The 26,866-nt window shown below is 36.6% G+C and overlaps 1 protein-coding gene across 1 annotated transcript in view; it reads left to right on the top strand.

Annotated features, from left to right (window-relative positions):
- The window catches only part of LOC132145442 (angiopoietin-2-like), a 61,948-nt gene extending 46,586 nt beyond the window's left edge, over window positions 1-15,362 (top strand). Inside the window, exons 8-9 of the mRNA XM_059556482.1 lie at window positions 13,265-13,395; window positions 14,775-15,362. Of these exons, the coding sequence (XP_059412465.1) occupies window positions 13,265-13,395; window positions 14,775-14,935 (292 nt within the window). The 3' untranslated portion in view covers window positions 14,936-15,362. The remainder of the gene's footprint in view (window positions 1-13,264; window positions 13,396-14,774) is intronic.
- The last annotated feature ends 11,504 nt before the right edge of the window (window positions 15,363-26,866 follow it).

Below are 26,866 nucleotides of genomic sequence, written 5' to 3'. Positions count from 1 at the left end.
ATAGTCTGGAGCCGCCACAGTAGTATATATTCTACTGCTTATGTCATGATGATTTATGACTTTGACCTTTGACCTTTTGACAGGTTGAACTTCCGGTGACCTTGTGATGGATGGGTTGAACTTCCGGAATGAGTTCAGGGGGTAACCTTAGACCGTTTCCCACGCATCGATCATGTGGTTTTGACAGAAAGTTTTACCCTATTGACCTAGTTAGTACTAAATTATAGTTTTTGACGGCTAGTTTAAACGGTAAAGGAAACACTCCCCACACATCGATCATGTGGTTTTGACAGAAAGTTTTACCCTATTGCCCTAGTTAGTTCTAGATCATGGTTTTAGGAAACCCTCCCGATGCATCGATCATGTGGTTTTGACAGAAGCTGTTTGAACTTTGTGTCAGTTAGCTTGTTTGAAGTTTGTGCCAGTTATACGGTTATGTGTGTGTGTGTGTGTGTGTGTGTGTGTGTGTGTGTGTCTCCCCCTCCCATTACATTCCTGAGCCGTGTATAAATGGGATCGGTGTGTTCTACGTTTATATATAAAACATTCTATAATTTATATAATATAATTAATTATCATGCTAAAGGTGAAAACATTTTAGTTATTTCACATTTATATATATATATATATATATATATATATATATATATATATATATATATATATATATATATCATTATATAATTTATATATAAAACATTATATAATTTACTAAAACAATTAAAGGTTTAAAACACATTTTAGTTATTTCATATATGAGACATTCAGTTATTTCACATTTATATATAAAACATTCTATAATTTATATAATATAATTAATTAAAGGTTTAAAACACATTTTAGTTATTTCATATATGTGACATTCAGTTATCTCACATTTATATATAAAACATTCTATAATTTATATAATATAATTATCATGCTGAAGTTGAAAAAAGAAAAACATTTAAGTTATTTCACATTTATATATTAAACATTCTATAATTTATATAATATAATAATTGTCATGCTAAAGTTGAAAACATTTTAGTTATTTCATATATGTGACATTCAGTTATTTCACATATATATATATATATATATATATATATATATATAAAACATTATATAATTTATATGATATAATTAATTATCATGCTAAGGTTGAAAAACATTTCAGTTATTTCACATTTATATATAAAACAGCCTATAATTTATATAATATAATAATCATCATGCTAAAGTTGAAAACATTTTAGTTATTTCACATTTATATATAAAACATTATATAATTTATATAATATTTATATAATTTATATAATATAATTAATTATCATGCTAAAGTTGAAAAACATGCCGTTCTTTATATTCTATCTTTTATATAATATACATAATCTAAAAGCAATTTAACTAAGGTTGAAAAACATTGTGTTCTTTTAAAAAGGTTATACACGAAACGTTGATAAAAAAATATAGTGAAACCGACTGTTTCAGATAAAACAAGATCCATTTTTTTACGGGGCAGAAGAAGCTGTTTTCACATCAGCTTTGATCCTGACCCTCTGTGTCCCACTGTCTACGTCTGCACGCTACAGTGCACACTCGTCCGAATTTACTACAAAATCACAATATCTTCAAAGCCATTGCTAATTAAAACTAACGTATCTCACGCAGGAGTACCGTGTTTTGACAGTTTTCTGACGGTTCACCTATGAATTACGGTTGGTGCGCGGCTAGCATCTCTTGTACCCCTCTCTCTCTCTCTCTCTCTCTCTCCCTCTCATTCGTCTCCAAGTCTTATTTTCTTCTTTTAATGAATATAAACACATTATACATTCGCAAACAATATAAAACAAAACATTTACATTAGTTTTAGTCATCACTAAAAATATACATTTTACCAGGATCGGAAAAAATATATAATTAAACAGAACAAAGAATATGGTCTATTGAGGAACCCGGATGTGTCGTTGACACAATTCAGTTAAATTCATTTCACATTAATCGTTGCAAAACATTTTCTATATTATATTTAAAACCTTTTATATCCATCTTTATATCATATCTTTTTCAAAAAGCTGTTTAATTATTTATTTTAACCGTACACCTACAGTACCACCACACACTAAAATGCTGCATGCACGTACATTTTTTTAATTAAATTTAGTTTTTAAGTGATCTGAATTGTGACTACCCTATACATTTAATCATAAACCACACGTACCGTGTTATATCACTATAATATCCATTCCACTATACAATTTTGTATTCTGATAAACCAAATAAACAAGCGGACATACGCATGAACATATCAAGTTAAAAAGAGACTTATCTCTATTTTAAAAAATATAAAAAAAAAATAAATACAATTATATATGACAACGTGTTACTAAACCAGAACACACGTTTTAAACAAGTATTCATCATGTTTATAAAACACATCGCAGTAACAGACATGTTACTAAACCAAACCAAATCATTTATCATACATTTTTAATCATGTATTCAACATATACTTATAACACCAATGTCTCGGGGGGGGGGGACCTCCAGTCACCCCAAAACCCACTCAGACTCCAGGGGTTAAAGAATATGGAAATAAATAATTATATAATGACATCATCATCCTAAAGCAATTCATTAAACAAAAAAAGTATAACTTAAAAAAAAGATCACTTATTTTAAATGTGATAGCATAGTATATAAAATAAACATTTCTGATGATACATATAAAAAATATCCCTTACATTTTTTTAGACCGGGGAGAGATGTCCAAACATGAATGAAATATCCCAAAATAAAATAATACGACTTAAAAAAATAAAGTAAAATGTTTAAATCATAAACAGAATCTCACAGGTCCAAGTTGGGGTATTCTCCTGTATGTGAGACCTGAGGGGGGTGCTTCACACACCCCGCGCGCGGCGAGGGTGGAGTTCCAGACCGCATGATCTAAGCCAGAGGGGTACATTATTTCAAAGTTAACATTAATGTAATGTTTGAATAATCAGTACCCTCACTACATCTGATGTAATTCATTACATCTGTTTAAATGTTTCTTAATTCAACAAAATGATGATATATATTACCTAAAATATTTAGATTTTTATATAATATTATATAATAATTATTTATTATTTATATTTACATCCTAGAGATGTAATTTATGTGCGTTGCTACGGTCGTAAACCTTTCACATATCTACGGTACTTTCAGACACAGAGCAGGAAAGACATTTGCAGGGCCTCTGTTTAACCGTTCCAAAATACCTCCATTTAAAAGCAAAATTAAAATATAAAAATGACCGCCTGTACAGCTGTAGTTCTATTTTATATTAAAAGTATCCTTACTATCCATATTATATTCTTTATTTAAAACGATATATTTAACCGGCAGTATCCCCCCGACGTGTTTTCCATCAGTTGTTTGGCCTTCGGGCTTTTTACGTAGTGCTTTTCAGTTACTGTAAGATCGCTTTACACTAGTGTAATGAAAGTTAACTTTTCTTAAAGTTTATAGTTGTATTTTACTGTATCCGCATCCTTCTATCCTGTAGATTGTATGCGTACTGTAAAATAACAAATATACATTTTGCTTAAAGTCAGTAAAATAATTACACCTACAATTTGAAACGTGTTTAAACACATTGTGTGTCACTAAAGCAAGGCACGCCGTCTATCGTCTTATTTTTTTTTAAATAACCTGATGACCAGCATTGTTTCTTCATATAATTTATGCCCCCGAGTGCTTTTCTCACACGAGTAGAAAACTCTTTCTCTTTGGATGTGTTTGGCAGAAACATAATTTCTACATCAGAAAATGTTTTAAATGTACGACTGAACTTTTCTCATTCGACAGAAATACTATTTTCAAATTATTTACCGGCCTATGACACTAGGTGTAAATGTTCTTACCTAGAACAGAAAACATACGCTTTGATTATTTTGTAGGCATCGTGTAATGTTAAATGGTTTACTAAAAAAATTAAAGCACCGGCAGCTGTGATTTTCAAAATGAAAGACATGTACGAGCTAAGGATGTGTCAACTATTATCATCATTTCCTTTTGACCCGGATAATACGGTAATTAATTTTCTATGCGAGTGACACAATATACAGTTCTCATACTATTGGTGTAAATAGCCGTGCTAAAACATTTATGACTATTTTTGCAGGCCAGCAGATCATGTCAAGGGTGTTTCACATCTAAGAATCACAATGTTTTGTAAATGACATTTTTCTTACACCTCGAGATTTAACCGTATCAAGATTTTGGGCGACCGTTCGCAATTTCATCATTTCGTCATCGTAATAGGAATAAATGAAAATTAAGAAATTAAGTTACAGTTTTTCTCTTCGAGATATTTCTTTTAGCGCAACTTTGTGTCTGTCCAAAAAGTGTGATCGCATGAAGCATCGACGCAAAAATGAAGTCTAGCTGTTTTACACTTAAAACTATTACAACATCAAACGTTACACTCGTTTAAGTTTCCACACTCTTGTTGAGATACATTTTTTATCCATAACCTTTCGTGTATTCGAGCGACCAAATCACTAAGAAAGACAGTATAGCAAGAAAACTAACGTTTACAACGCATATAGAATTTATTTTTTTTTTTTTTGATTTGTAAATGATATTTTTATTATTCCGTTAGATTTAGTCATCGTGTTCGGATAGCCGATGACACAATTCACATTCTGTTTTAAGACTCCTGTAAGTTCATGCTAACTCTCGCGTGGGAAAGAGAGCGGGGTGAGCGCATTCTATTCATTTAAGAACAATTATTAAACATTTGCCCAAACTTTTTTATTATTTTGACAAAACACAACACGACGACATTAAAGATTGTTATCAGTTCCTACGGCCATCTTCTTTGATTCAAATAAAGCAACATCTCTGGTGTACGTGTGTATGTGCTAAACATCTTTGCTTTTCCACTTCTGACAGATTTGTTAGATGGGCTACCGTTGTAATACAAACACATTTGACAACTACGATGTTCTCACTTTTGTAACGGTTATAGAAAAATGCCATACACACTTTTGCATTTCATAATTCAGTGATTTTAGCTGTAATGAGCACATGAGACAAAAATTGTCAATGTGTGACTCGTAAACATGAATAATTTTATTTATTTATTTATTTTTACCAGAGATAGTCGACCGATCTGTTGACACGTTGTTTTGCAGTTTTCTGATGAAGAGTTTTCTCTGACCGCGGTCAAACATACACTGCCTGTTCATAGGAATTTTACAGCATAAAAATATCACCCCTACATCTAGAGCTCTTGTTCATATAGCCGATGACGACGTTCACATTTTACTCGTCGTACTCGTTTCAACATTTCCGCTTGACATTAAAGAGTAGACCTATGCGTACGCCCCTTCGGTCGTAAGCATTATCATCTACCGCGTGCTGAGATTTTTCTGCTTTGTCCACTTTTGACGGATTTGCTAGAGGGACTATGTCACCTCGTTGTAACGTGATTACGTTTAAGATCCATAAGATTGCACTACATTCACCTGAAAAGGTTATAGACATACTCTTTTATACAGGAAAACGCGTATCAGAATAACAAATACCTAATAGTGAAATCCAGTATAAACTAGGATAGTATAATGATATAACGTAAGAGATAAAATATTTTATGAAATCATGCAGATTCACAGAGATATCGCTGCGTATGAACAAAGGGGTTGACGGCAAAACTAGAAAAACAATCCGCGAGGCCTAGGAAATTACACTTAGTTGGTGAAAATAAGAATGTGAAAGTCCGTTTAAACAAATTTAAACAGAAAGAATGAGCAAAGTCCTGGAAGCGTACGATTGTACTTGTTTAGATTAGATTCGACTTTATTGTCATTATGCAGAGTACAAGTACAGAGCTAATGAAATGCAGTTAGCATCTAACCAGAAGCGCGAGAATATAGTGTTTTATATTCATAAAAGTGCAGAGTAAGTAAAGCTATGACATACAGAAAGTACAGTGTAGTTGCTATATACGTACAATATCGATCGGAGTATATACAGAATATAAATATGAATGCAATGAAGGATTATATATTCATTATGAACAGCAGGAACGTGAGAACGGTGGTAATAAATACAGTCGAATGAGTGTGCAAAAGTATTGTTGAACGATGTATCATACGCAAAAAAAAAAAAAAAAAACTGTAGTGCGATGATATTTTTTGTAGAAATAGTTTACTGTGCTTGTACATTAACAACTTTAGACAGTTTATGGTGTAATAGCTTTAACCATGTGCTGTTTTCTTAGCGTAATGCGATGAGAAAGTGTGTGGTTTACAGTTCGCTACGGCGCGATGAGATCTAGAGTCCGTTAAACACGGCAAAGTCAAGAAATCTCGCAATTTTAGGGCGAAAGAGTTAGAACAAACATTTGTCTATGCGGTGTTAGGCTATACTAAACTATACTAAAGTTTTGTATGTTTATTTTCATTTCAACATATTAATGAACGCTGTTACAGATTTTGTCTTAGTAACGCGCAATACAATAGTTTGTTAAAAGATAACGCTATGGGCTGTTTGAGTAACACCGTCGTCGACGATGCTTGAAGTTTTCACCGCTTACAGGCGCCACACTAACCTAAACCTGTAACTCTATCATAATTATTTAAAATAACTATAAACTTCATGCGTGACGCCTATGTAACTGACTAAAACTAATATGTATGCTAAACAAAACATTTGCGGTTGTGAAAAAATGAAGTGAATTAATAGATGTCAGAAACTGCTCGCCTCGTGTTTTCTTAAAGAACAACGGGTTATTTAGACGTGACAGAGCACAGTTCCAGTCGTAGCGCAGTTTCCGGATCAGACCTTAAACACGATGAATGACTGAAACAGTCAAAATCATCCCGTCTCTCACTTAAATCAACGACTTATCAACAGTGGTTTATTGATTGAAATACCGTACAAAGACAACCAAACAATAATGTATACAGTAGTAGAAAAAAAAAAGCTATTTACAGAGTTGCATTAAAACTTTCACAATAGTTTAGAATACTGGATTTCACTATTAGGTATTTGTTATTCTGATACGCGTTTTCCTGTATAAAAGAGTATGTCTATAACCTTTTCAGGTGAATGTAGTGCAATCTTATGGATCTTAAACGTAATCACGTTACAACGAGGTGACATAGTCCCTCTAGCAAATCCGTCAAAAGTGGACAAAGCAGAAAAATCTCAGCACGCGGTAGATGATAATGCTTACGACCGAAGGGGCGTACGCATAGGTCTACTCTTTAATGTCAAGCGGAAATGTTGAAACGAGTACGACGAGTAAAATGTGAACGTCGTCATCGGCTATATGAACAAGAGCTCTAGATGTAGGGGTGATATTTTTATGCTGTAAAATTCCTATGAACAGGCAGTGTATGTTTGACCGCGGTCAGAGAAAACTCTTCATCAGAAAACTGCAAAACAACATGTCAACAGATCGGTCGACTATCTCTGGTAAAAATAAATAAATAAATAAAATTATTCATGTTTACGAGTCACACATTGACAATTTTTGTCTCATGTGCTCATTACAGCTAAAATCACTGAATTATGAAATGCAAAAGTGTGTATGGCATTTTTCTATAACCGTTACAAAAGTGAGAACATCGTAGTTGTCAAATGTGTTTGTATTACAACGGTAGCCCATCTAACAAATCTGTCAGAAGTGGAAAAGCAAAGATGTTTAGCACATACACACGTACACCAGAGATGTTGCTTTATTTGAATCAAAGAAGATGGCCGTAGGAACTGATAACAATCTTTAATGTCATCGTGTTGTGTTTTGTCAAAATAATAAAAAAGTTTGGGCAAATGTTTAATAATTGTTCTTAAATGAATAGAATGCGCTCACCCCGCTCTCTTTCCCACGCGAGAGTTAGCATGAACTTACAGGAGTCTTAAAACAGAATGTGAATTGTGTCATCGGCTATCCGAACACGATGACTAAATCTAACGGAGTAATAAAAATATCATTTAAAAAAAAAAAAAAAATAAATAAATTCTATATGCGTTGTAAACGTTAGTTTTCTTGCTATACTGTCTTTCTTAGTGATTTGGTCGCTCGAATACACGAAAGGTTATGGATAAAAAATGTATCTCAACAAGAGTGTGGAAACTTAAACGAGTGTAACGTTTGATGTTGTAATAGTTTTAAGTGTAAAACAGCTAGACTTCATTTTTGCGTCGATGCTTCATGCGATCACACTTTTTGGACAGACACAAAGTTGCGCTAAAAGAAATATCTCGAAGAGAAAAACTGTAACTTAATTTCTTAATTTTCATTTATTCCTATTACGATGACGAAATGATGAAATTGCGAACGGTCGCCCAAAATCTTGATACGGTTAAATCTCGAGGTGTAAGAAAAATGTCATTTACAAAATATTGTGATTCTTAGATGTGAAACACCCTTGACATGATCTGCTGGCCTGCAAAAATAGTCATAAATGTTTTAGCACGGCTATTTACACCAATAGTATGAGAACTGTATATTGTGTCACTCGCATAGAAAATTAATTACCGTATTATCCGGGTCAAAAGGAAATGATGATAATAGTTGACACATCCTTAGCTCGTACATGTCTTTCATTTTGAAAATCACAGCTGCCGGTGCTTTAATTTTTTTAGTAAACCATTTAACATTACACGATGCCTACAAAATAATCAAAGCGTATGTTTTCTGTTCTAGGTAAGAACATTTACACCTAGTGTCATAGGCCGGTAAATAATTTGAAAATAGTATTTCTGTCGAATGAGAAAAGTTCAGTCGTACATTTAAAACATTTTCTGATGTAGAAATTATGTTTCTGCCAAACACATCCAAAGAGAAAGAGTTTTCTACTCGTGTGAGAAAAGCACTCGGGGGCATAAATTATATGAAGAAACAATGCTGGTCATCAGGTTATTTAAAAAAAAATAAGACGATAGACGGCGTGCCTTGCTTTAGTGACACACAATGTGTTTAAACACGTTTCAAATTGTAGGTGTAATTATTTTACTGACTTTAAGCAAAATGTATATTTGTTATTTTACAGTACGCATACAATCTACAGGATAGAAGGATGCGGATACAGTAAAATACAACTATAAACTTTAAGAAAAGTTAACTTTCATTACACTAGTGTAAAGCGATCTTACAGTAACTGAAAAGCACTACGTAAAAAGCCCGAAGGCCAAACAACTGATGGAAAACACGTCGGGGGGATACTGCCGGTTAAATATATCGTTTTAAATAAAGAATATAATATGGATAGTAAGGATACTTTTAATATAAAATAGAACTACAGCTGTACAGGCGGTCATTTTTATATTTTAATTTTGCTTTTAAATGGAGGTATTTTGGAACGGTTAAACAGAGGCCCTGCAAATGTCTTTCCTGCTCTGTGTCTGAAAGTACCGTAGATATGTGAAAGGTTTACGACCGTAGCAACGCACATAAATTACATCTCTAGGATGTAAATATAAATAATAAATAATTATTATATAATATTATATAAAAATCTAAATATTTTAGGTAATATATATCATCATTTTGTTGAATTAAGAAACATTTAAACAGATGTAATGAATTACATCAGATGTAGTGAGGGTACTGATTATTCAAACATTACATTAATGTTAACTTTGAAATAATGTACCCCTCTGGCTTAGATCATGCGGTCTGGAACTCCACCCTCGCCGCGCGCGGGGTGTGTGAAGCACCCCCCTCAGGTCTCACATACAGGAGAATACCCCAACTTGGACCTGTGAGATTCTGTTTATGATTTAAACATTTTACTTTTATTTTTTTAAGTCGTATTATTTTATTTTGGGATATTTCATTCATGTTTGGACATCTCTCCCCGGTCTAAAAAAATGTAAGGGATATTTTTTATATGTATCATCAGAAATGTTTATTTTATATACTATGCTATCACATTTAAAATAAGTGATCTTTTTTTTAAGTTATACTTTTTTTGTTTAATGAATTGCTTTAGGATGATGATGTCATTATATAATTATTTATTTCCATATTCTTTAACCCCTGGAGTCTGAGTGGGTTTTGGGGTGACTGGAGGTCCCCCCCCCCCCGAGACATTGGTGTTATAAGTATATGTTGAATACATGATTAAAAATGTATGATAAATGATTTGGTTTGGTTTAGTAACATGTCTGTTACTGCGATGTGTTTTATAAACATGATGAATACTTGTTTAAAACGTGTGTTCTGGTTTAGTAACACGTTGTCATATATAATTGTATTTATTTTTTTTTTATATTTTTTAAAATAGAGATAAGTCTCTTTTTAACTTGATATGTTCATGCGTATGTCCGCTTGTTTATTTGGTTTATCAGAATACAAAATTGTATAGTGGAATGGATATTATAGTGATATAACACGGTACGTGTGGTTTATGATTAAATGTATAGGGTAGTCACAATTCAGATCACTTAAAAACTAAATTTAATTAAAAAAATGTACGTGCATGCAGCATTTTAGTGTGTGGTGGTACTGTAGGTGTACGGTTAAAATAAATAATTAAACAGCTTTTTGAAAAAGATATGATATAAAGATGGATATAAAAGGTTTTAAATATAATATAGAAAATGTTTTGCAACGATTAATGTGAAATGAATTTAACTGAATTGTGTCAACGACACATCCGGGTTCCTCAATAGACCATATTCTTTGTTCTGTTTAATTATATATTTTTTCCGATCCTGGTAAAATGTATATTTTTAGTGATGACTAAAACTAATGTAAATGTTTTGTTTTATATTGTTTGCGAATGTATAATGTGTTTATATTCATTAAAAGAAGAAAATAAGACTTGGAGACGAATGAGAGGGAGAGAGAGAGAGAGAGAGAGAGAGAGAGAGAGAGGGGTACAAGAGATGCTAGCCGCGCACCAACCGTAATTCATAGGTGAACCGTCAGAAAACTGTCAAAACACGGTACTCCTGCGTGAGATACGTTAGTTTTAATTAGCAATGGCTTTGAAGATATTGTGATTTTGTAGTAAATTCGGACGAGTGTGCACTGTAGCGTGCAGACGTAGACAGTGGGACACAGAGGGTCAGGATCAAAGCTGATGTGAAAACAGCTTCTTCTGCCCCGTAAAAAAATGGATCTTGTTTTATCTGAAACAGTCGGTTTCACTATATTTTTTTATCAACGTTTCGTGTATAACCTTTTTAAAAGAACACAATGTTTTTCAACCTTAGTTAAATTGCTTTTAGATTATGTATATTATATAAAAGATAGAATATAAAGAACGGCATGTTTTTCAACTTTAGCATGATAATTAATTATATTATATAAATTATATAAATATTATATAAATTATATAATGTTTTATATATAAATGTGAAATAACTAAAATGTTTTCAACTTTAGCATGATGATTATTATATTATATAAATTATAGGCTGTTTTATATATAAATGTGAAATAACTGAAATGTTTTTCAACCTTAGCATGATAATTAATTATATCATATAAATTATATAATGTTTTATATATATATATATATATATATATATATATATATATATATATATGTGAAATAACTGAATGTCACATATATGAAATAACTAAAATGTTTTCAACTTTAGCATGACAATTATTATATTATATAAATTATAGAATGTTTTATATATAAATGTGAAATAACTTAAATGTTTTTCTTTTTTCAACTTCAGCATGATAATTATATTATATAAATTATAGAATGTTTTATATATAAATGTGAGATAACTGAATGTCACATATATGAAATAACTAAAATGTGTTTTAAACCTTTAATTAATTATATTATATAAATTATAGAATGTTTTATATATAAATGTGAAATAACTGAATGTCTCATATATGAAATAACTAAAATGTGTTTTAAACCTTTAATTGTTTTAGTAAATTATATAATGTTTTATATATAAATTATATAATGATATATATATATATATATATATATATATATATATATAAATGTGAAATAACTAAAATGTTTTCACCTTTAGCATGATAATTAATTATATTATATAAATTATAGAATGTTTTATATATAAACGTAGAACACACCGATCCCATTTATACACGGCTCAGGAATGTAATGGGAGGGGGAGACACACACACACACACACACACACACACACATAACCGTATAACTGGCACAAACTTCAAACAAGCTAACTGACACAAAGTTCAAACAGCTTCTGTCAAAACCACATGATCGATGCATCGGGAGGGTTTCCTAAAACCATGATCTAGAACTAACTAGGGCAATAGGGTAAAACTTTCTGTCAAAACCACATGATCGATGCGTGGGGAGTGTTTCCTTTACCGTTTAAACTAGCCGTCAAAAACTATAATTTAGTACTAACTAGGTCAATAGGGTAAAACTTTCTGTCAAAACCACATGATCGATGCGTGGGAAACGGTCATAGGTTACCCCCTGAACTCATTCCGGAAGTTCAACCCATCCATCATAAGGTCACCGGAAGTTCAACCTGTCAAAAGGTCAAAGGTCAAAGTCATAAATCATCATGACATAAGCAGTAGAATATATACTACTACTCGCCACTGGTTACATCCCCAAGGGACCTTGAAGGTGCTATAGGGGTCTGGGAAAACTTTTGTGATACAACAACAACAATTATTTTATGTTAATTAGACAAAATAGAAAAAAAAAAAATACACTGTCAACTTAAAAATCCAGATCATATTTTAATCATAACATTAAATTTTTAACCCCATAATATTTATAAATATGCATGAAAATAGTGCTCAAGATTTGGGGTGGTAGTATTATTATCATTATTTTTAAAGAAGCATATTTATTTATTTGAATATTATTATTTTTTTTTACTCAGATTTATTCCTGTGATGGCAAAGCTGAATTTTCAGAAGCCATTACTTCAGCCTTCAGTGTCAAATGATCTTTCAGAAATCTTTCTAAAACACTGACTTGCTGCCCAAGAAACATTTATTATTATGGTCAATCTATTGTTTGATGAATTGAAAGTTCAAAAGATTAACATTATGAATATCTTTACTTTCATTTACATTTAACGGATCCGTGCTTAATAAAAGTATTTAAAGTATATCATCAAATAAAATCATACTAACCCCAAACCTTTTAAGGGTAGCGTATATATTTGACTTTATATTTATATATGGGGGTCCCTCACATATTTGGGAGTCTGCAGTATCAAAAAACATTAAAAACCATGTTTTGGGTATTATTTATTCTGTATCCATCCATGTATTTCTTTTTCTCTTTAGTCTCCATGCAAGTGGTTTCAGTGGTACAGCTGGACGCACCAGTAGTCTTACCCACTCAGGAACTCTGTTCAGCACTAAGGATCAGGACAATGACCAGTGCAGCTGCAAGTGTGCTCAGATGGCCACAGGAGGTATCACATTTACATTCTTTCTAACAGTGTATGTAATTATTAAATTGCATATACTGATTTTTTCCCCAACATCACCCAAGTCAATGGGATTTCAATGGCAACTGAGAAAGTAGTGATAGTGTATGTTAATTAAAACAGCAGTTCACATTTACTTGACTTAAATAATGATGTTGATCAAAACAAAATATGGCACTGTATCAAAAGGGGTTTTTCCATATCGATATGATTAGTCAGGTAATGTAGGTTTGCTGTTGGTTCAATACAGTAGGCAGTGCCTTATACTTTAATAGCAGCATTTTTCCAAAGCCTGCATTCCACCCTGATAGAACCTCAAAACAATCCTCACTTAAATGTGCTGCACAAACTCTGAACTTTGGGTTGATGTGATCAGGGACCTTGTTAAAAACAAACTTTGGACACTCTTTACTAAAGTTAGGAAGAGCCACAGATCAGAGTTGCTGGAACCAAGCTCTCTCCTTACCTCAAACAGGTAAAAGCAACTCACAAAACATCCATGAATCCATCCCTTGTGTGCTGCTTACAATAAATCAAAAAATATTTGATCAAATGTGAAGCTTGTCTGCTATTTTATCTCAATGCCAAGTCAGTGTGATGCACCTCTGCAGAGTCTTGTGGCAGATTACCTCTGACGGAGCCTGCATTTACAAAGCCAATATTCAGTGTTGTTATTATTAAAGGAATAGTTCACCAAAAAATTTAACATTTGCTGAAAATGTACTCACCCTCACGCAATCCAAGATGTACAGTAGATCAGTTTTTCTTTAGGAGAAGTTTTGCATTACATCACTTGCTTGTGGTGGATTCTTTGCAGTGAATGAGTGTCATCAGAATGAGACTCTAAACAAATGATAAAAAAAAATAATCATCACAATAATGGAGACTGGAGAAATGTGGATTACTTTTTATCAGCTATTTGAACTGCCATTCTGATGGCACCAATTCACTCAGAGGATCCTTTGGTGAGAAAGTGATGCTAAATTTCAAAGATTTGTGCCGATGATGAAACAAACTTCATTTTCAGAGTTCATTTTCAGCAAATTTTCATTTTTGGATGGACTATTACTATTAATTGAAAGAAAAGCTGAAATAAAATATATTAACATATAGACTATAAAAATAGATGAAACTGAACTACATATATTAATAAAAGTGAAAAATAATTAAGCTTTGAAACACACACACACACACACACACACACACATATAAAATGCCCTTAACAAAATTCACTCAAACTAAAGCTTTTTATTTTATATCGTAAGATGAAGGAAAATCTGATTGATATGACCTCTTAAATATTAATGAAGGACATTTAAACCGATCAAAAAATAACTAAAATTACCTGCCTTTTGTCCCTGTAGGGTGGTGGTTTGAAGCTTGTGGTCCTTCCAATCTCAATGGGATATACTATTCTGGAAGCTCCAATGTGATACGGTATAACAGTATAAAGTGGTACTACTGGAAAGGGCCGAGCTGGATGGCGACCATGACCACTATGATGATACGGCCTGTGGACTTCTAAAAGCAGGAAGAGACTCTCACAAATGGGTCATTTGACTTTACTGACAGCCAAATCATCCAAACAAGCTGGTGACATCAATGAAAATTATAGCCAACTTGAGCACTGGACAGCTTATGCCCATGCCATTTTAGCCATTCAATCTGTCTCCATTCTGTTTGTTTAGTCTGGCGAAACAGACACAAATTGCACCATAAATGTTTTATCTCCCTGTATAGCAAACTCTTCCAATGAAAAATGCAATGAACTGAAATGGCTGATCAGTGCTCACATTTGTAGTTGGTGTTTGAGCCCAATGTCTGTCTGGTAAAACACTAACCTATCTTCCTCCTCTATCCAGTGGAACCACGGCTCTCCTGAGATTTCTTCTCCCATTCTAGTGCTTGTAAAGGGTTTAAGAGAGAATACCTTTACTTTCCTACATAATTCTGTTCCAACCTCCCATACAATAAAGGCCTTTGGGAATATTCCTTCATTACAAACTTATATGTTTCATGATATGTGAATATGTAATTTGTATGTTTAGCAAAAAAGATTGTTTAATCAAACAGAAAACAAAATGTGATACTGACGTGACTGAAATAATAACTTGTGAATAACTTGCAGTTAAGTATGTGAGAAGTATTGATATAGTAATTCATTTCAACTGAATGAAGTGCAGGATTCATCAACTGATACAAACCGGTAAAAACTATTCATTAAACTACTGTACTCATTCATTTGGGAATCAGATTTGGATTTATTTATGGGTATATTTAACTAAAAAGAATCAGTTTATAAGAGTTCTTTGTTCGTGAATCAGTCTACACTGGTTGTGGTGTTTTTTGATTGTCATTCTGGTCATGGATTTTGATTTCCAAACAAGAACCGGTTCTCAAGAGCCATTCATTTGATAATCACACTATACTGTTCATTCTGTATGTTTTTAAATCATTCAAAAGAACCAGTTTATAAGAATCATTCATTGGGAATCAAACTAGATTAAAAGCGTGGTTGTTTCTGATTCACACACACACACACACACACACACACACACACAGAAGAGTTTCAGAAGAGTAATTCATTCGGAAATCAAATGACATGTCATACGAAGTGTTCTAAAAAGGCGGATCTAAAAAAGATCCACCCTTTGAGGAGTCATATATTAGTAAAGCACTACACTGGACATGCTGTATGTTTGTTTTTTCATACTGTACTGTACATCCTGTGACAACAGTTAAACAGACATTTCTTAGCATTATTTCACAGTATGCTTCGCTATATTGCATTTGCTACAGACTGCAAACTCGCTTATTTTGCTGTGGCGCTGGAGATTCAGCAGTAGCGAGAACTCTGCTGGAACGTGGTGCAGGAAAAAGCCTCAAATCCACTATGAGGTAATTACTGTGGTGTTGTCTACGCTTGCACTCTGCCATTTTCATAATTACAAAAGCAGCAGGTTTGGTTTAAAGCAGCTGTGGAAGACTGACCATCCATGCAGTGTGTTAAGAGTCTATATTAGCCACGCTTTTATGCCAATCGCTTGATGAATCATTCAATAAAGGCTGTTCCTATAAAACACTCCTCAGAGGCTGGCTCTCTTGGCCTGCTGACCTGTGTTCACACTCAGCACTTAGCCATGCTACTACTTTCATGATTTAATGCTCTGGTCTACAACCCCAGAGAAGACTTACCTGTCGTGCTCTTTCGCATGAGATTCTGCATTGATTTGCCAGCCATTTGCCAGAAATATACTGCAAGGCTTGTATGGATGAAGACTTTCCCCATGTGCAATAAAAGCTAGCACAACTTTATTATGGGTCCAGCAGCAGCAGCTGTGATAGATTACTGCTGGTGAAATGAGGGTTAAGCTTTTTGGGGGGGGGGGGGGGTTCCATCATATTTGAGTTTAAGGAGAGATCTGGACAGCTGGCTCCTCTCGGTTTAGAGCAGGTATGATCCTCGGCTTGGAGCATGAATTATTTGTTGACGCCATCATAATACTGACTTGGTTCAGTGTGCAAATGAGATGCCCTACATTGACAAGGGGTTCCGAACCAGTAGAGCCTTTGAGCACCTCCAAGAATTTATCATCTCCTTGAGCAAGAGAACAGAGAAGAAAGCAAGCTCAGTAGGGAGGGTGTGCATGGTTTCCACACATAAATCTCTGTCCAGCCTCAGTTCCACATGGTAGACCGGATGTGAAGGCAGGTGAAGTCAGGGATGTGCCATAATGAATCTAGGGGACGGTGTGATACTGATGGCTCAGCAGAGCAGAGACTACTGACCTCGAATGAAAACGTTTTTTTGTATTCTCTCTCAGATTGTTTGTTTACATGTAGCATGTTTAATCATGTTTGCAGACAAAATTTTTCTTGTTGCCAGTAGGGGGCACTGGAGACACAGAAACAGCCAACCATATTTCTAAAACCAAATAGAAGCTGTTTATTTGGATTACAGAACTGATAGGGAGTTTGTCTTCTCTTTGCTCTTTGCTCTTCTCTTTTTGTCACAACTTCTTATGCATGCCAGTCATAACTATTATGAGGTGACTCTTTTGTGCCATTGTCTCAAACGGATGGTCGAATGGAGGGCTGGAAAAAAGGGGTGTTTGATGGTGGAATCGTGTGATACTTGCTCATAAAGCATCAGGAATCTGTTAATGATATGTGCACTAACAAGTGAAAGTCAAAAAAGGTTGGAAGACCATCAGAATGGGCTCGTTAATGCTGCTGAAACACAGAGAACATATTGTTTCAAATGCATCTGCGAACCTAGTCATCTGTCAGCATCGGCTGGGTAATGATCTAACCTATTAGCACTTCAAAGTCTAGGGTATTTCCTTCTCTGTCTATGTGGTGGGGGTGTCTTCTTATGCTGCATATGCTGCATATGCAGCATTATTTCAGTTGTTTTTCATCTCTTAGACTCTTAGATTTTGATGTTAATTTGTTAAGCTATTCAGTGCAACACCTAACGAACTGAATGTTATATTTTGGTAATTAATCCACTCCATTTGTTCAACCTTGATTTCAATTTCATTTTACTTGAGTTCATTATTTCCAACAGCATATTTACATATAAAAGAGAACCGACTTGCAGTCTGCTGTTGTCATTCCAAAAGGAGGGGTCCTTCTCAAGAGGATGCAAGTGGAGCAATAATGCCTACACCTAGTGTTCGAATTATGAGGAGGGCTAGGAGAGGGCCAAGATCAGCTTTAGAGGGGGCTCCTCAACTGCACTTTGAGGTGTCATTTTGGAAAAGAAACCAACAATACTGTCTGTTCATAATGCGCTCTGCTATATTGACAAGATGATTTGGTGGTGCATGTGAAATAGCAATCTAGATGTGTTTATGTGCAGCAGACATCATCAGGGATCTGTTTACAGATGAATTACACTACTGTTCAAAAGATTGGGGTTAATAAGCTTAATGCTTAAAAAAAAAATCTATTTTGCTCACAAAGGCATACAAATACAGCAATATTGTGAAATATTATTACAATTTAACATAACTGTTTAATATTTTTATATATTTTATAATGTAATTTATTCTTGTGGTAGCAATGCTGAATTTTCTCAGTAGTGCGATGTGCACAATATCGGTACCACTTGGAGCTTTTTAAATGTACAAGTATACTGGACCCCACCACCCCCCACCAATTCTAAGTATCTGTCTGGATGAAAAAATTATCCTAGCAGTAGAACATATGCAAGTATTTTGTAAATATGATAACTTAGGTAAATATCTAAAAAGGCAACTTAAACGTAAAAAATTTAATAACCTACTTTCTTGAAGCTTTCGTATAATTAGAACTCAGTCTCCAGTTCAGCCCTGACAGCTGATGTGTCTCCTTCTTCTTCCACCTCAAGGAGAACTTATGGAAAAGCGTGAAAAATCACAACAGAATCTACTAAGGCAAAGCACAGTCTTGACCCAGGGCACAAAATATATAAATATATAAATATTTGATTCAGACGGGAAATGCAGGCCATGAGTTAATACGCTTAATTATTTATTTAGCTCTTAAAAAAACAAAAAAAAAACTCCCCTCTTCCAATAGCATATGTATTAGGAGCCAACGTGAAGAGCAAATAAAATTGTTGGTATGACCCCTGGCTACTTGTTGACTGCTCCCTCCTGTGTGTGAGGAGGAAGCAGGAAGACTGAGAGAAACCGACTCAAGGAAGCAGAGGAAACTATGTTATGGAATAAAAGTTATTTTTCGCCTGTCGTGCTTGGCTGTCTCCATTGCAGTGTGCTGAGAGAGGAGAAAAAGATTGCAATGAAGTAGCTCTGTCGACTGAATGGGTACATAGAGCCTTGGGCTTGTCAACATCAAATTCACTACACCACCAACCGTCAATCAAAATGTCAGGAAAAAGGGAACATTGCGTTTAAATTCAAGGTTTTGTTGAAAAATAAGACACTTCGCAAGAAGCATATAGAGCGATGGGAATATAACAGGGTCCTGCATACCATGCTAATTGAAATGCACAGTACAGTAAGTCCCACAGCAGATGCTGTGCTCACAATGCTTCACATCAGAACTTGCCATTTATAATTTCAGTGCAGAACACCAAAATTTATTTAGAAATGCATTTTAATAACCTTTGTTTTCTTCAAGCACTGCAAATGGCCCCGTCCGTATCCACTCTCCCCATGACTCACATCATGAATTTATCCAGAAGGCTCAATTAGAGCTAATTGCTGATTTGACATTTATATGTTTTAATTTCCCAATGCATTTCAAGAGGGAAAAAGTTGGACATCTACAAACTATAAAAGTATTTCTTATGGTCTGGTCTTATCTGATGGTGATAAGATGATGATCCCTAGTTGAAGCATCAACCATAAACTCAAAAATGTGCAATTATATGAAGGAACCTAAAAGTTCAAAATAGTTGAATGCATGGATATATTATTTCGAAAACTTCTGAAAACTTCTTGATTCTAAGTTCCACTTCCGATTCGCTATTGCTCTATTGCTCTATTGCGCTATTGCTCTATTGTGCTATTGAGCTATTTATCAGCCGTCCCTCTCCAGCTTGTTTCTATAAATATAAATAATGGTGAGAAACTAGCTCACGAACTTGAACATTTTCGTTTGACAGATCTTTCTGCACCACATACATTTTTGTTAGGTTTCAATGTGCCATTGTCCCCATTAATTAAATTATTTTAAGCTGGGAAAATATTGGATGCAAGAAGAGCATGTAAGGAATTAGGGTTTCAGTTCCAGAGGGCCAAGGAAAAATAGTGCCCTTTATACATTTTTCATCTTCATTAAAGAATTCCATCAGGGAACTGACAGTTGTCCAGAAGACAATCATTGACACCCTTCACAAGGAGGGTAAGCCACAAACATTCATTGCCAAAGAAGCTGGCTGTTCACAGAGTGCTGTATCCAAGCATGTTAACAGAAAGTTGAGTGGAAGGAAAAACTGTGGAAGAAAAAGATGAACAACCAACCGAGAGAACCGCAGCCTTATGAGGATTGTCAAGCAAAATCAAAAATCAAGAATTTGAGTGAACTTCACAAGGAATGGACTGAGGCTGGGATCAAGGCATACAGACGTGTCAAGGAATTTGGCTACAGTTGTTATATTCCTCAGCCACTCCTGTGCCACAGACAACGTCAGAGGCGTCTTACCTGGGCTAAAGAGAAGAAGAACTGGACTGTTGCCCAGTGGTCCAAAGTCCTCTCTTCAGATGAGAGCAAGTTTTGTATTTCATTTGGAAACCAAGGTCCTAGAGTCTGGAGGAAGGGTGGAGAAGCTCATAGCCCAAGTTGCTTTAAGTCCAGTGTTAAGTTTCCACAGTCTTTGATGATTTGGGGTGCAATGTCATCTGGTGGTCTTGGTCCATTGTGTTTTTTGAAAACCAAAGTCAATACACCCATTTACCAAGAAATCTTGGAGCACTTAATGCTTCCTTCTGGTGACCAGCTTTTTGAAGATGCTGATTTCATTCTCCAGCTGGATTTGGCACCTGCCCACACTGCCAAAAGCACCAAAAGTTGGTTAAATGATCATGGTGTTGGTGTGCTTGCCTGGCCAGCAAACTCACCAGACCAACTATTGTCAAGATACCATAAACAAGAGACCATAACATGCAGATGAGCTGAAGCTCACTTTCAAAGAAACCTGGGCTTCCATACCACCTCAGCAGTGCCACAAACTGATCACCTCCATGCCATGCCATGCCAAAATGAGCATACTTTCCTTAAGACCAACAATTCAAAAAAAAAAAAAATAGTTTTTTTTTATTGGTCTTATGAAGTATTCTAATTTGTTGAGATGAATTGGTGGGTTTTTGTTAAATATGAGCCAAAATCATCACAATTAAAAGAACCAAAGACTTAAACTGCTTCAGTCTTTGTGCATTGAATTTATTTAATACACGAGTTTCACAATTTGAGTTGAATTACTGAAATAAATGAACCTTTCCAAGACATTCTTATGGAAGCATATGGGTAGCAATATTCAATTTGGGATGTAATATGCAAAATGACAATGCAATATGTAAAATGACAATGCATTTCTGTATTTACATTTACATTTTCCAATACATTTGTGCAACGTTTGGTGCAAAATGAAAATTAAATTACATAATTTTCATTTGCCATTTCATACACCAGTTTTAATATGTAAAATGTTAAACAACGTGGTTTCAGACATTACAGTGCTTCACTCGCACTGACTCTTATTCTGTCTGAAAGAATGAAAAGACCGAGTTGAAGGTGGAGCGATTCGACCAATCAGATGAAAGCAGCGTTTCAGCTCCGCCCACAAGTGCGAATGAAATAGTGAAGCCATAACCCAAAATGATCAAAACGTATACGGACCAACTGTCTTGTCCATGTTCTCTCACTTGAATCCTCTTCTTGAGATTTGAGTCTCTGACCTTCTGCAAGCCCCGCCTTGTTAACGCAGTGGTTGACATGGCGGGAGGGGGCGGACACGTGATCGGCTCGGAATGCATTTTCAATGTGCACATTGAATTTTGCTACATTCATTGCGGGACATTGAATGAAAATGCAATCGTAAGTGTCTTGACTGTGAGTGTTAATGCATTTAAGAAAAATAGCATTTAAATGATAATTTTGCCACAGTTTTTGCTTGAACATGTTATACATATCTAATCATTTCTGTAATACATTTTAATTTTAATTTTGCAACTTATAAAGCGTTAAAATTAGTATACATTTTACATATTAAAACTGTTGTATGAAATGGCAAATGAAAAATGTAAATGTAAATACAGAAATGCATTGCCATTTTACATATTGCATTTTCATTTTGCATATTACATTCCAAATTGAATATTGCTACCCATATGCTTCCATACATTCTAATTTATTGAGATGCAAATAAAATAAAATAATACAATTAATGTGTTCTACATAAAGTAAAAAGTAATATTTTAAATACAGCCTTACACTGAATACTGCCACTCTTATAAAATATTCCATTATGCTGCTTTGAAAAGCTTATAGAAAAAATGCATGTAACTTAATTGGAAATGTTATGTATGTTTTGCAAAGCCTGGACAATGAGTTACATTCTCACATTAGCATTTAAAAAACATCCAACATTTCACTTATTTCACTTCTGCACTAATGCTATCTGATGTGTGCATTACTGTCATAACAGTACTGAGGGGCTGAGCCATGGCCAATGATTAGCAGTGAGTTCACGCTGCACTAACATGCACAGTTGCCTTAGACCAGAGAGAGGTAATGAGCTTTGGCTACACTGGCCATCTTGTCCATCATTACTAATCATTACAGAGAACATCCTATATTTAGAGAGTCATGGTCTGTTTGTCATTAACTAGATGCATGTGAAGGTGAGCTTGTTTGCGTATAATGAATAAACACATTTATTTATGTATTTATGAACTGTACTATCAATCACTGTAAGTGTGGGCAGGGCTCAATGTCTCCCTGTTTGTTTGCAGAGTAAAATGGCTCTTTGGGACAGCTGTTGAAGGGTCACCGGAAGAGAAGGTGGGTTTTAAGTAACACCTCTCAGACTCTTAATGTGGATAGAGGTCAGGCCTAGGAGATGGCCAATGGTTGTGAAAGCTGAGCTGAAGATGAACTCGAGCAGGCAGGCTGATGATTCATTCAAACACCTTCAGGCCTGAAGTTTAAAAAGTTGGGCAGATATCCGATGTGCAAACACATCAATACAGCAATAGACTATTATAAGTCCACTGGACACCGCTGCCTCTTCTTTGCTCCCCTTGTAGTGCTCTCATGATGCTGCATGTGTTTCCTGACTGATGCAACCCTTCGGGGCTCAAGCGGCGATTTCAGTGACCTTGGGTGTTTAATGAGGAGAAAAATCATTCTATTTCAGGCTTCTATTTCAAGTTTTGCCATGGGTTTTAAAATTCTCTCAAATTGACCGAAACAATTGTTGTCAAATGAAAAAGGAACATTGTCCTCAAGGTCCCATGCTGTTTTGCTTTATTGACCTTTGTATAACATTGGTGCTTAAACACTGTAAAAATGCTCATAATCAATGCTGTAAGTGGGCAATTTTGCAATACAGCACTTCTATATTTATTCTCTTTTCTATATTCTTTTCTCAGAGTCAAAACGTCAGTGTCTGGATTAGTAATGAGACTATATAAACCATACTATCTGGTGTTGGTGCCACTTTGGCCCCTGTGCCCTGTAGTAAATAAATGTATCTTGTACCAGCAATATCTCCAAGTATTTGTTAATGCAAAAAAAAAAAAACCCACTGTGACAATGATTTGCAAACGCTAGACTGTGCACAAGAGAGTACCAGCATTTTTCACATCACATGCTTCTATAGTGTACATCTGTTTGCATTTGACACCTGTAAAAGGTGCACGTGCCATGAACATGTGCTGCTGGGTGTATGGTTTGCTTGTGGAAACAGAAAAAGGAAAATTTCAGACATTATTAGGAATTTGTTGGAGGAAAACACAAGTCTCTCTGTGAAATGTTAATGTCCCCTAAAGTAACTTTCTGTCACTGCAAATTTAACACTGATGTACAATTTATGAGAGCATAGATCTGTCTCAGGTAACTGACAGAAGCCCCTTTCACACTGCACGTCAGACCCGGCATATTGCCGGAACATTGAACCCGGGTCGGGGACCTAGTAACATTGCTGGGTTCACCCCGGGACGAGCGCTGTGTGAACAAAAGCCAGATCTAATGACGTGTTGAAGTGATGACGTGCGTTATCCCGCGACTCTTATAAAAAATATGTGCAAACTGTAATGAAGCAGAGATCAGTTAGTTCCTCACTTTCCGCGCTGACGCCGAGATCGTTTGCTTGCTTCAGTGAAAGTATAACGAGCCTAGCGTTTTCGACTCGTACATTACACGTCACGCCCTAATGTCACGTGATGTTACGGGATCTTTACGGGTTGTGTGTGAAAGCACGCACATATCCCGGGTAATCACTGGCAGTGTGAAAGTGCAAAATCTAGCGACCCGGGAACAATTGCCGGAACACTTTACCCGTGTATTTACTCGTGGGGGTTCGCAGGTAGATCTGGCGGAGGGTATGGAGACGGGCCAGTCCTTATCTCCTTCCTCATCTGCCAGATCCGGTGCCCAAACCCTGGGTTTGGAAGCAAGCTCGTCGGTTTCTTCCCCCCAGGGCGAGGGGTTGACACTCCACCTCTCTTCGTCTCATGAGGTGGATGTGGAGACTATTAGTAGGGATTCACCACCCCTATCGCCCCAGTATGAGGAGCTGTTGGGGGTGGTTACTCGCGCAGTTGATAAATTAAAAATCGAGTGGCCTGCAGAGAAAAAATCTGAACCGCAGAAAAGTAAATTAGATGATCGGTTTCTGCGGCCGAGACAGCCACCTCCAGCCCGGAGCCTTCCCTTTTTTCCCGATCTCCACGAAGAAATAGCGAGATCGTGGAAACACCCTTATTTGACCCATCTCTTCGGCCCCGACTCTCAATATTATGGCAAAGTCGTGGGGCTCGATGAGCGAGGGTACAGAGCGATGCCCCGGGTTGAGCAGACGCTTGCGAGCTATCTGTCACTGGTTCGGAGTCGTCTCTGAAGGCTCCAGCCTTGCCCACAAAACCGTTAAAAACAACATCCATGTTAATGGGCAAGGGCTATGTGGCAGCAGGTCAGGCGGGGGCGTGCCTTCACACTATGGCCGTCCTCCAAGCATATCAAGCTGACCGGCTGAGAGATGTAGATGAGGGAGAGGGGATCAAGTCCGACGATATTGCAGAGCTTAGACGGACCACTGATCTCTCCCTCCACGCCACCAAAGAGACCGCTCGCGCGATTGGGCGGTCTATGGCAGCCTTGGTGGCCGCGGAGAGGCATTTATGGCTGACCCTGTCTCAGATAAGAGAGCGTGACAGGGTCTGCCTCCTGGACGCCCCGCTTCAAGCCTCGGGTCTGTTCATATACCGTCGTCGACAGGTTCCAGGAGGAACGCAAACAGGCGGCGGCGTTCCAGACTTTCCTCCCTCATCGCTCTTGTGGGTTATCTGGGCGGGAGATACCCACACCACAGGCAAGCTCCTCATACTGCGAGGCTCAAAGCAGAGCGGGGACTTCCAAGGCAAAATCAGACCTTCGTGAAATTATCGAAGCGAGGAAGTCCTTGACAAAGAGGTCCTGACGCCAGAGGCGCAGCGACCCTGAGGGTAGCCCCTACTGGGGTAGAGCAGTGTCCACCTCATTATACGGTGCCCGTCTCACCCCAGAGCCCTCTGGAGGCCGGGCTGCCAACCCTGCCAGTGTTTCAGGGTGCAGCGGTCTCCCGCGAGTGTCACTCCCAATTATGTCCGCCCGTGAGCGTAGCAGGGCTGGGAAGCTCGCCACCCCTTCGGGGGCCTCTTACAACAGAGATCAGTCTCGAGAGAATGATTCCCTTAGTACATTATTTAGCAGCGTGGAAACTACTGCCAAATGTATCTCAATGGGTCCTGCACACAGTAGAAAGAGGCTATTGTATTCAGTTCGGCTGTCCACCGCTGAGATTCAATGGGGTTACAGTCGTCGGCTCCCAGCAGGCTCTGGTGATGGAACAAGAAGTGAATACCCTATTAAGGAAGGAGGCCATCGAGGTGTTCCCTCCTCTAGACAGGGAGTCCGGGCTTTACAGCCGGTATTTCATAGTTCCAAAGAAGGATGGGGGGTTGCGTCCGATCTTAGACTTACGTCAATTAAACCTCTCAGTAATGTCACTGAAGTTCAAAATGCTCACTGTCAAGCAGGTTGTAGCTTAAATCAGATCCGAGGACTGGTTTGTCACAATAGATCTCAAAGATGCATACTTCCATATATCCATCCTTCCACAACACAGGAAGTTCCTGAGGTTCGCTTTCGGGGGCAAAGCTTACCAATATCGAGTACTTCCCTTCGGCCTTGCACTCTCACCCCGCACGTTCATGAAATGTGTAGATGCGGCTCTGGTACCCCTCCGTATGCAGGGCATCTGCATTCTGAATTATATCGACAATTGGTTGATTTGAGCTCAATCAGAGCAGATGGCGGTTCGACATCGAGGTGTCACTCTCGCCCATATGGGGGAGCTGGGTTTGAGACTGAATGCCAAGAAGAGTGTACTTTTTCCAGTTAAGAGAACAACCTATCTAGGCGTAGTGTGGGATTCGACACATGAGGCCCCTGCACACCGACAACACATCGGTGGTCTCTTATATCAATCACCAGGGAGGTCTGCGTTCATGCCCCTTATACAAGCTGGTATACCAGATCCTCCTGTGGTCCCAGGGCAAACTCCTCTCGTTAAGAGCAGTATATATACCTAGGAGATTGAATGTGGGAGCAGACATGTTGTCGAGACAGGGGCCGAGGCCCGGGGAATGGATGCTTCACCCCGAGGTAGTGAAGCAGATATGGCAGATATTTGGCAAACTCAGGTGGACCTCTTCGCGACTCAAGAGACATCGCAATGTCCCCT

The sequence above is a fragment of the Carassius carassius genome, chromosome 8, assembly GCF_963082965.1.
Source record: "Carassius carassius chromosome 8, fCarCar2.1, whole genome shotgun sequence".
Lineage (NCBI taxonomy): Eukaryota > Metazoa > Chordata > Actinopteri > Cypriniformes > Cyprinidae > Carassius > Carassius carassius.
The sequence above is the reverse complement of the archived record's forward strand: the minus strand, read 5'-3'. Positions and strand labels throughout refer to the sequence as shown.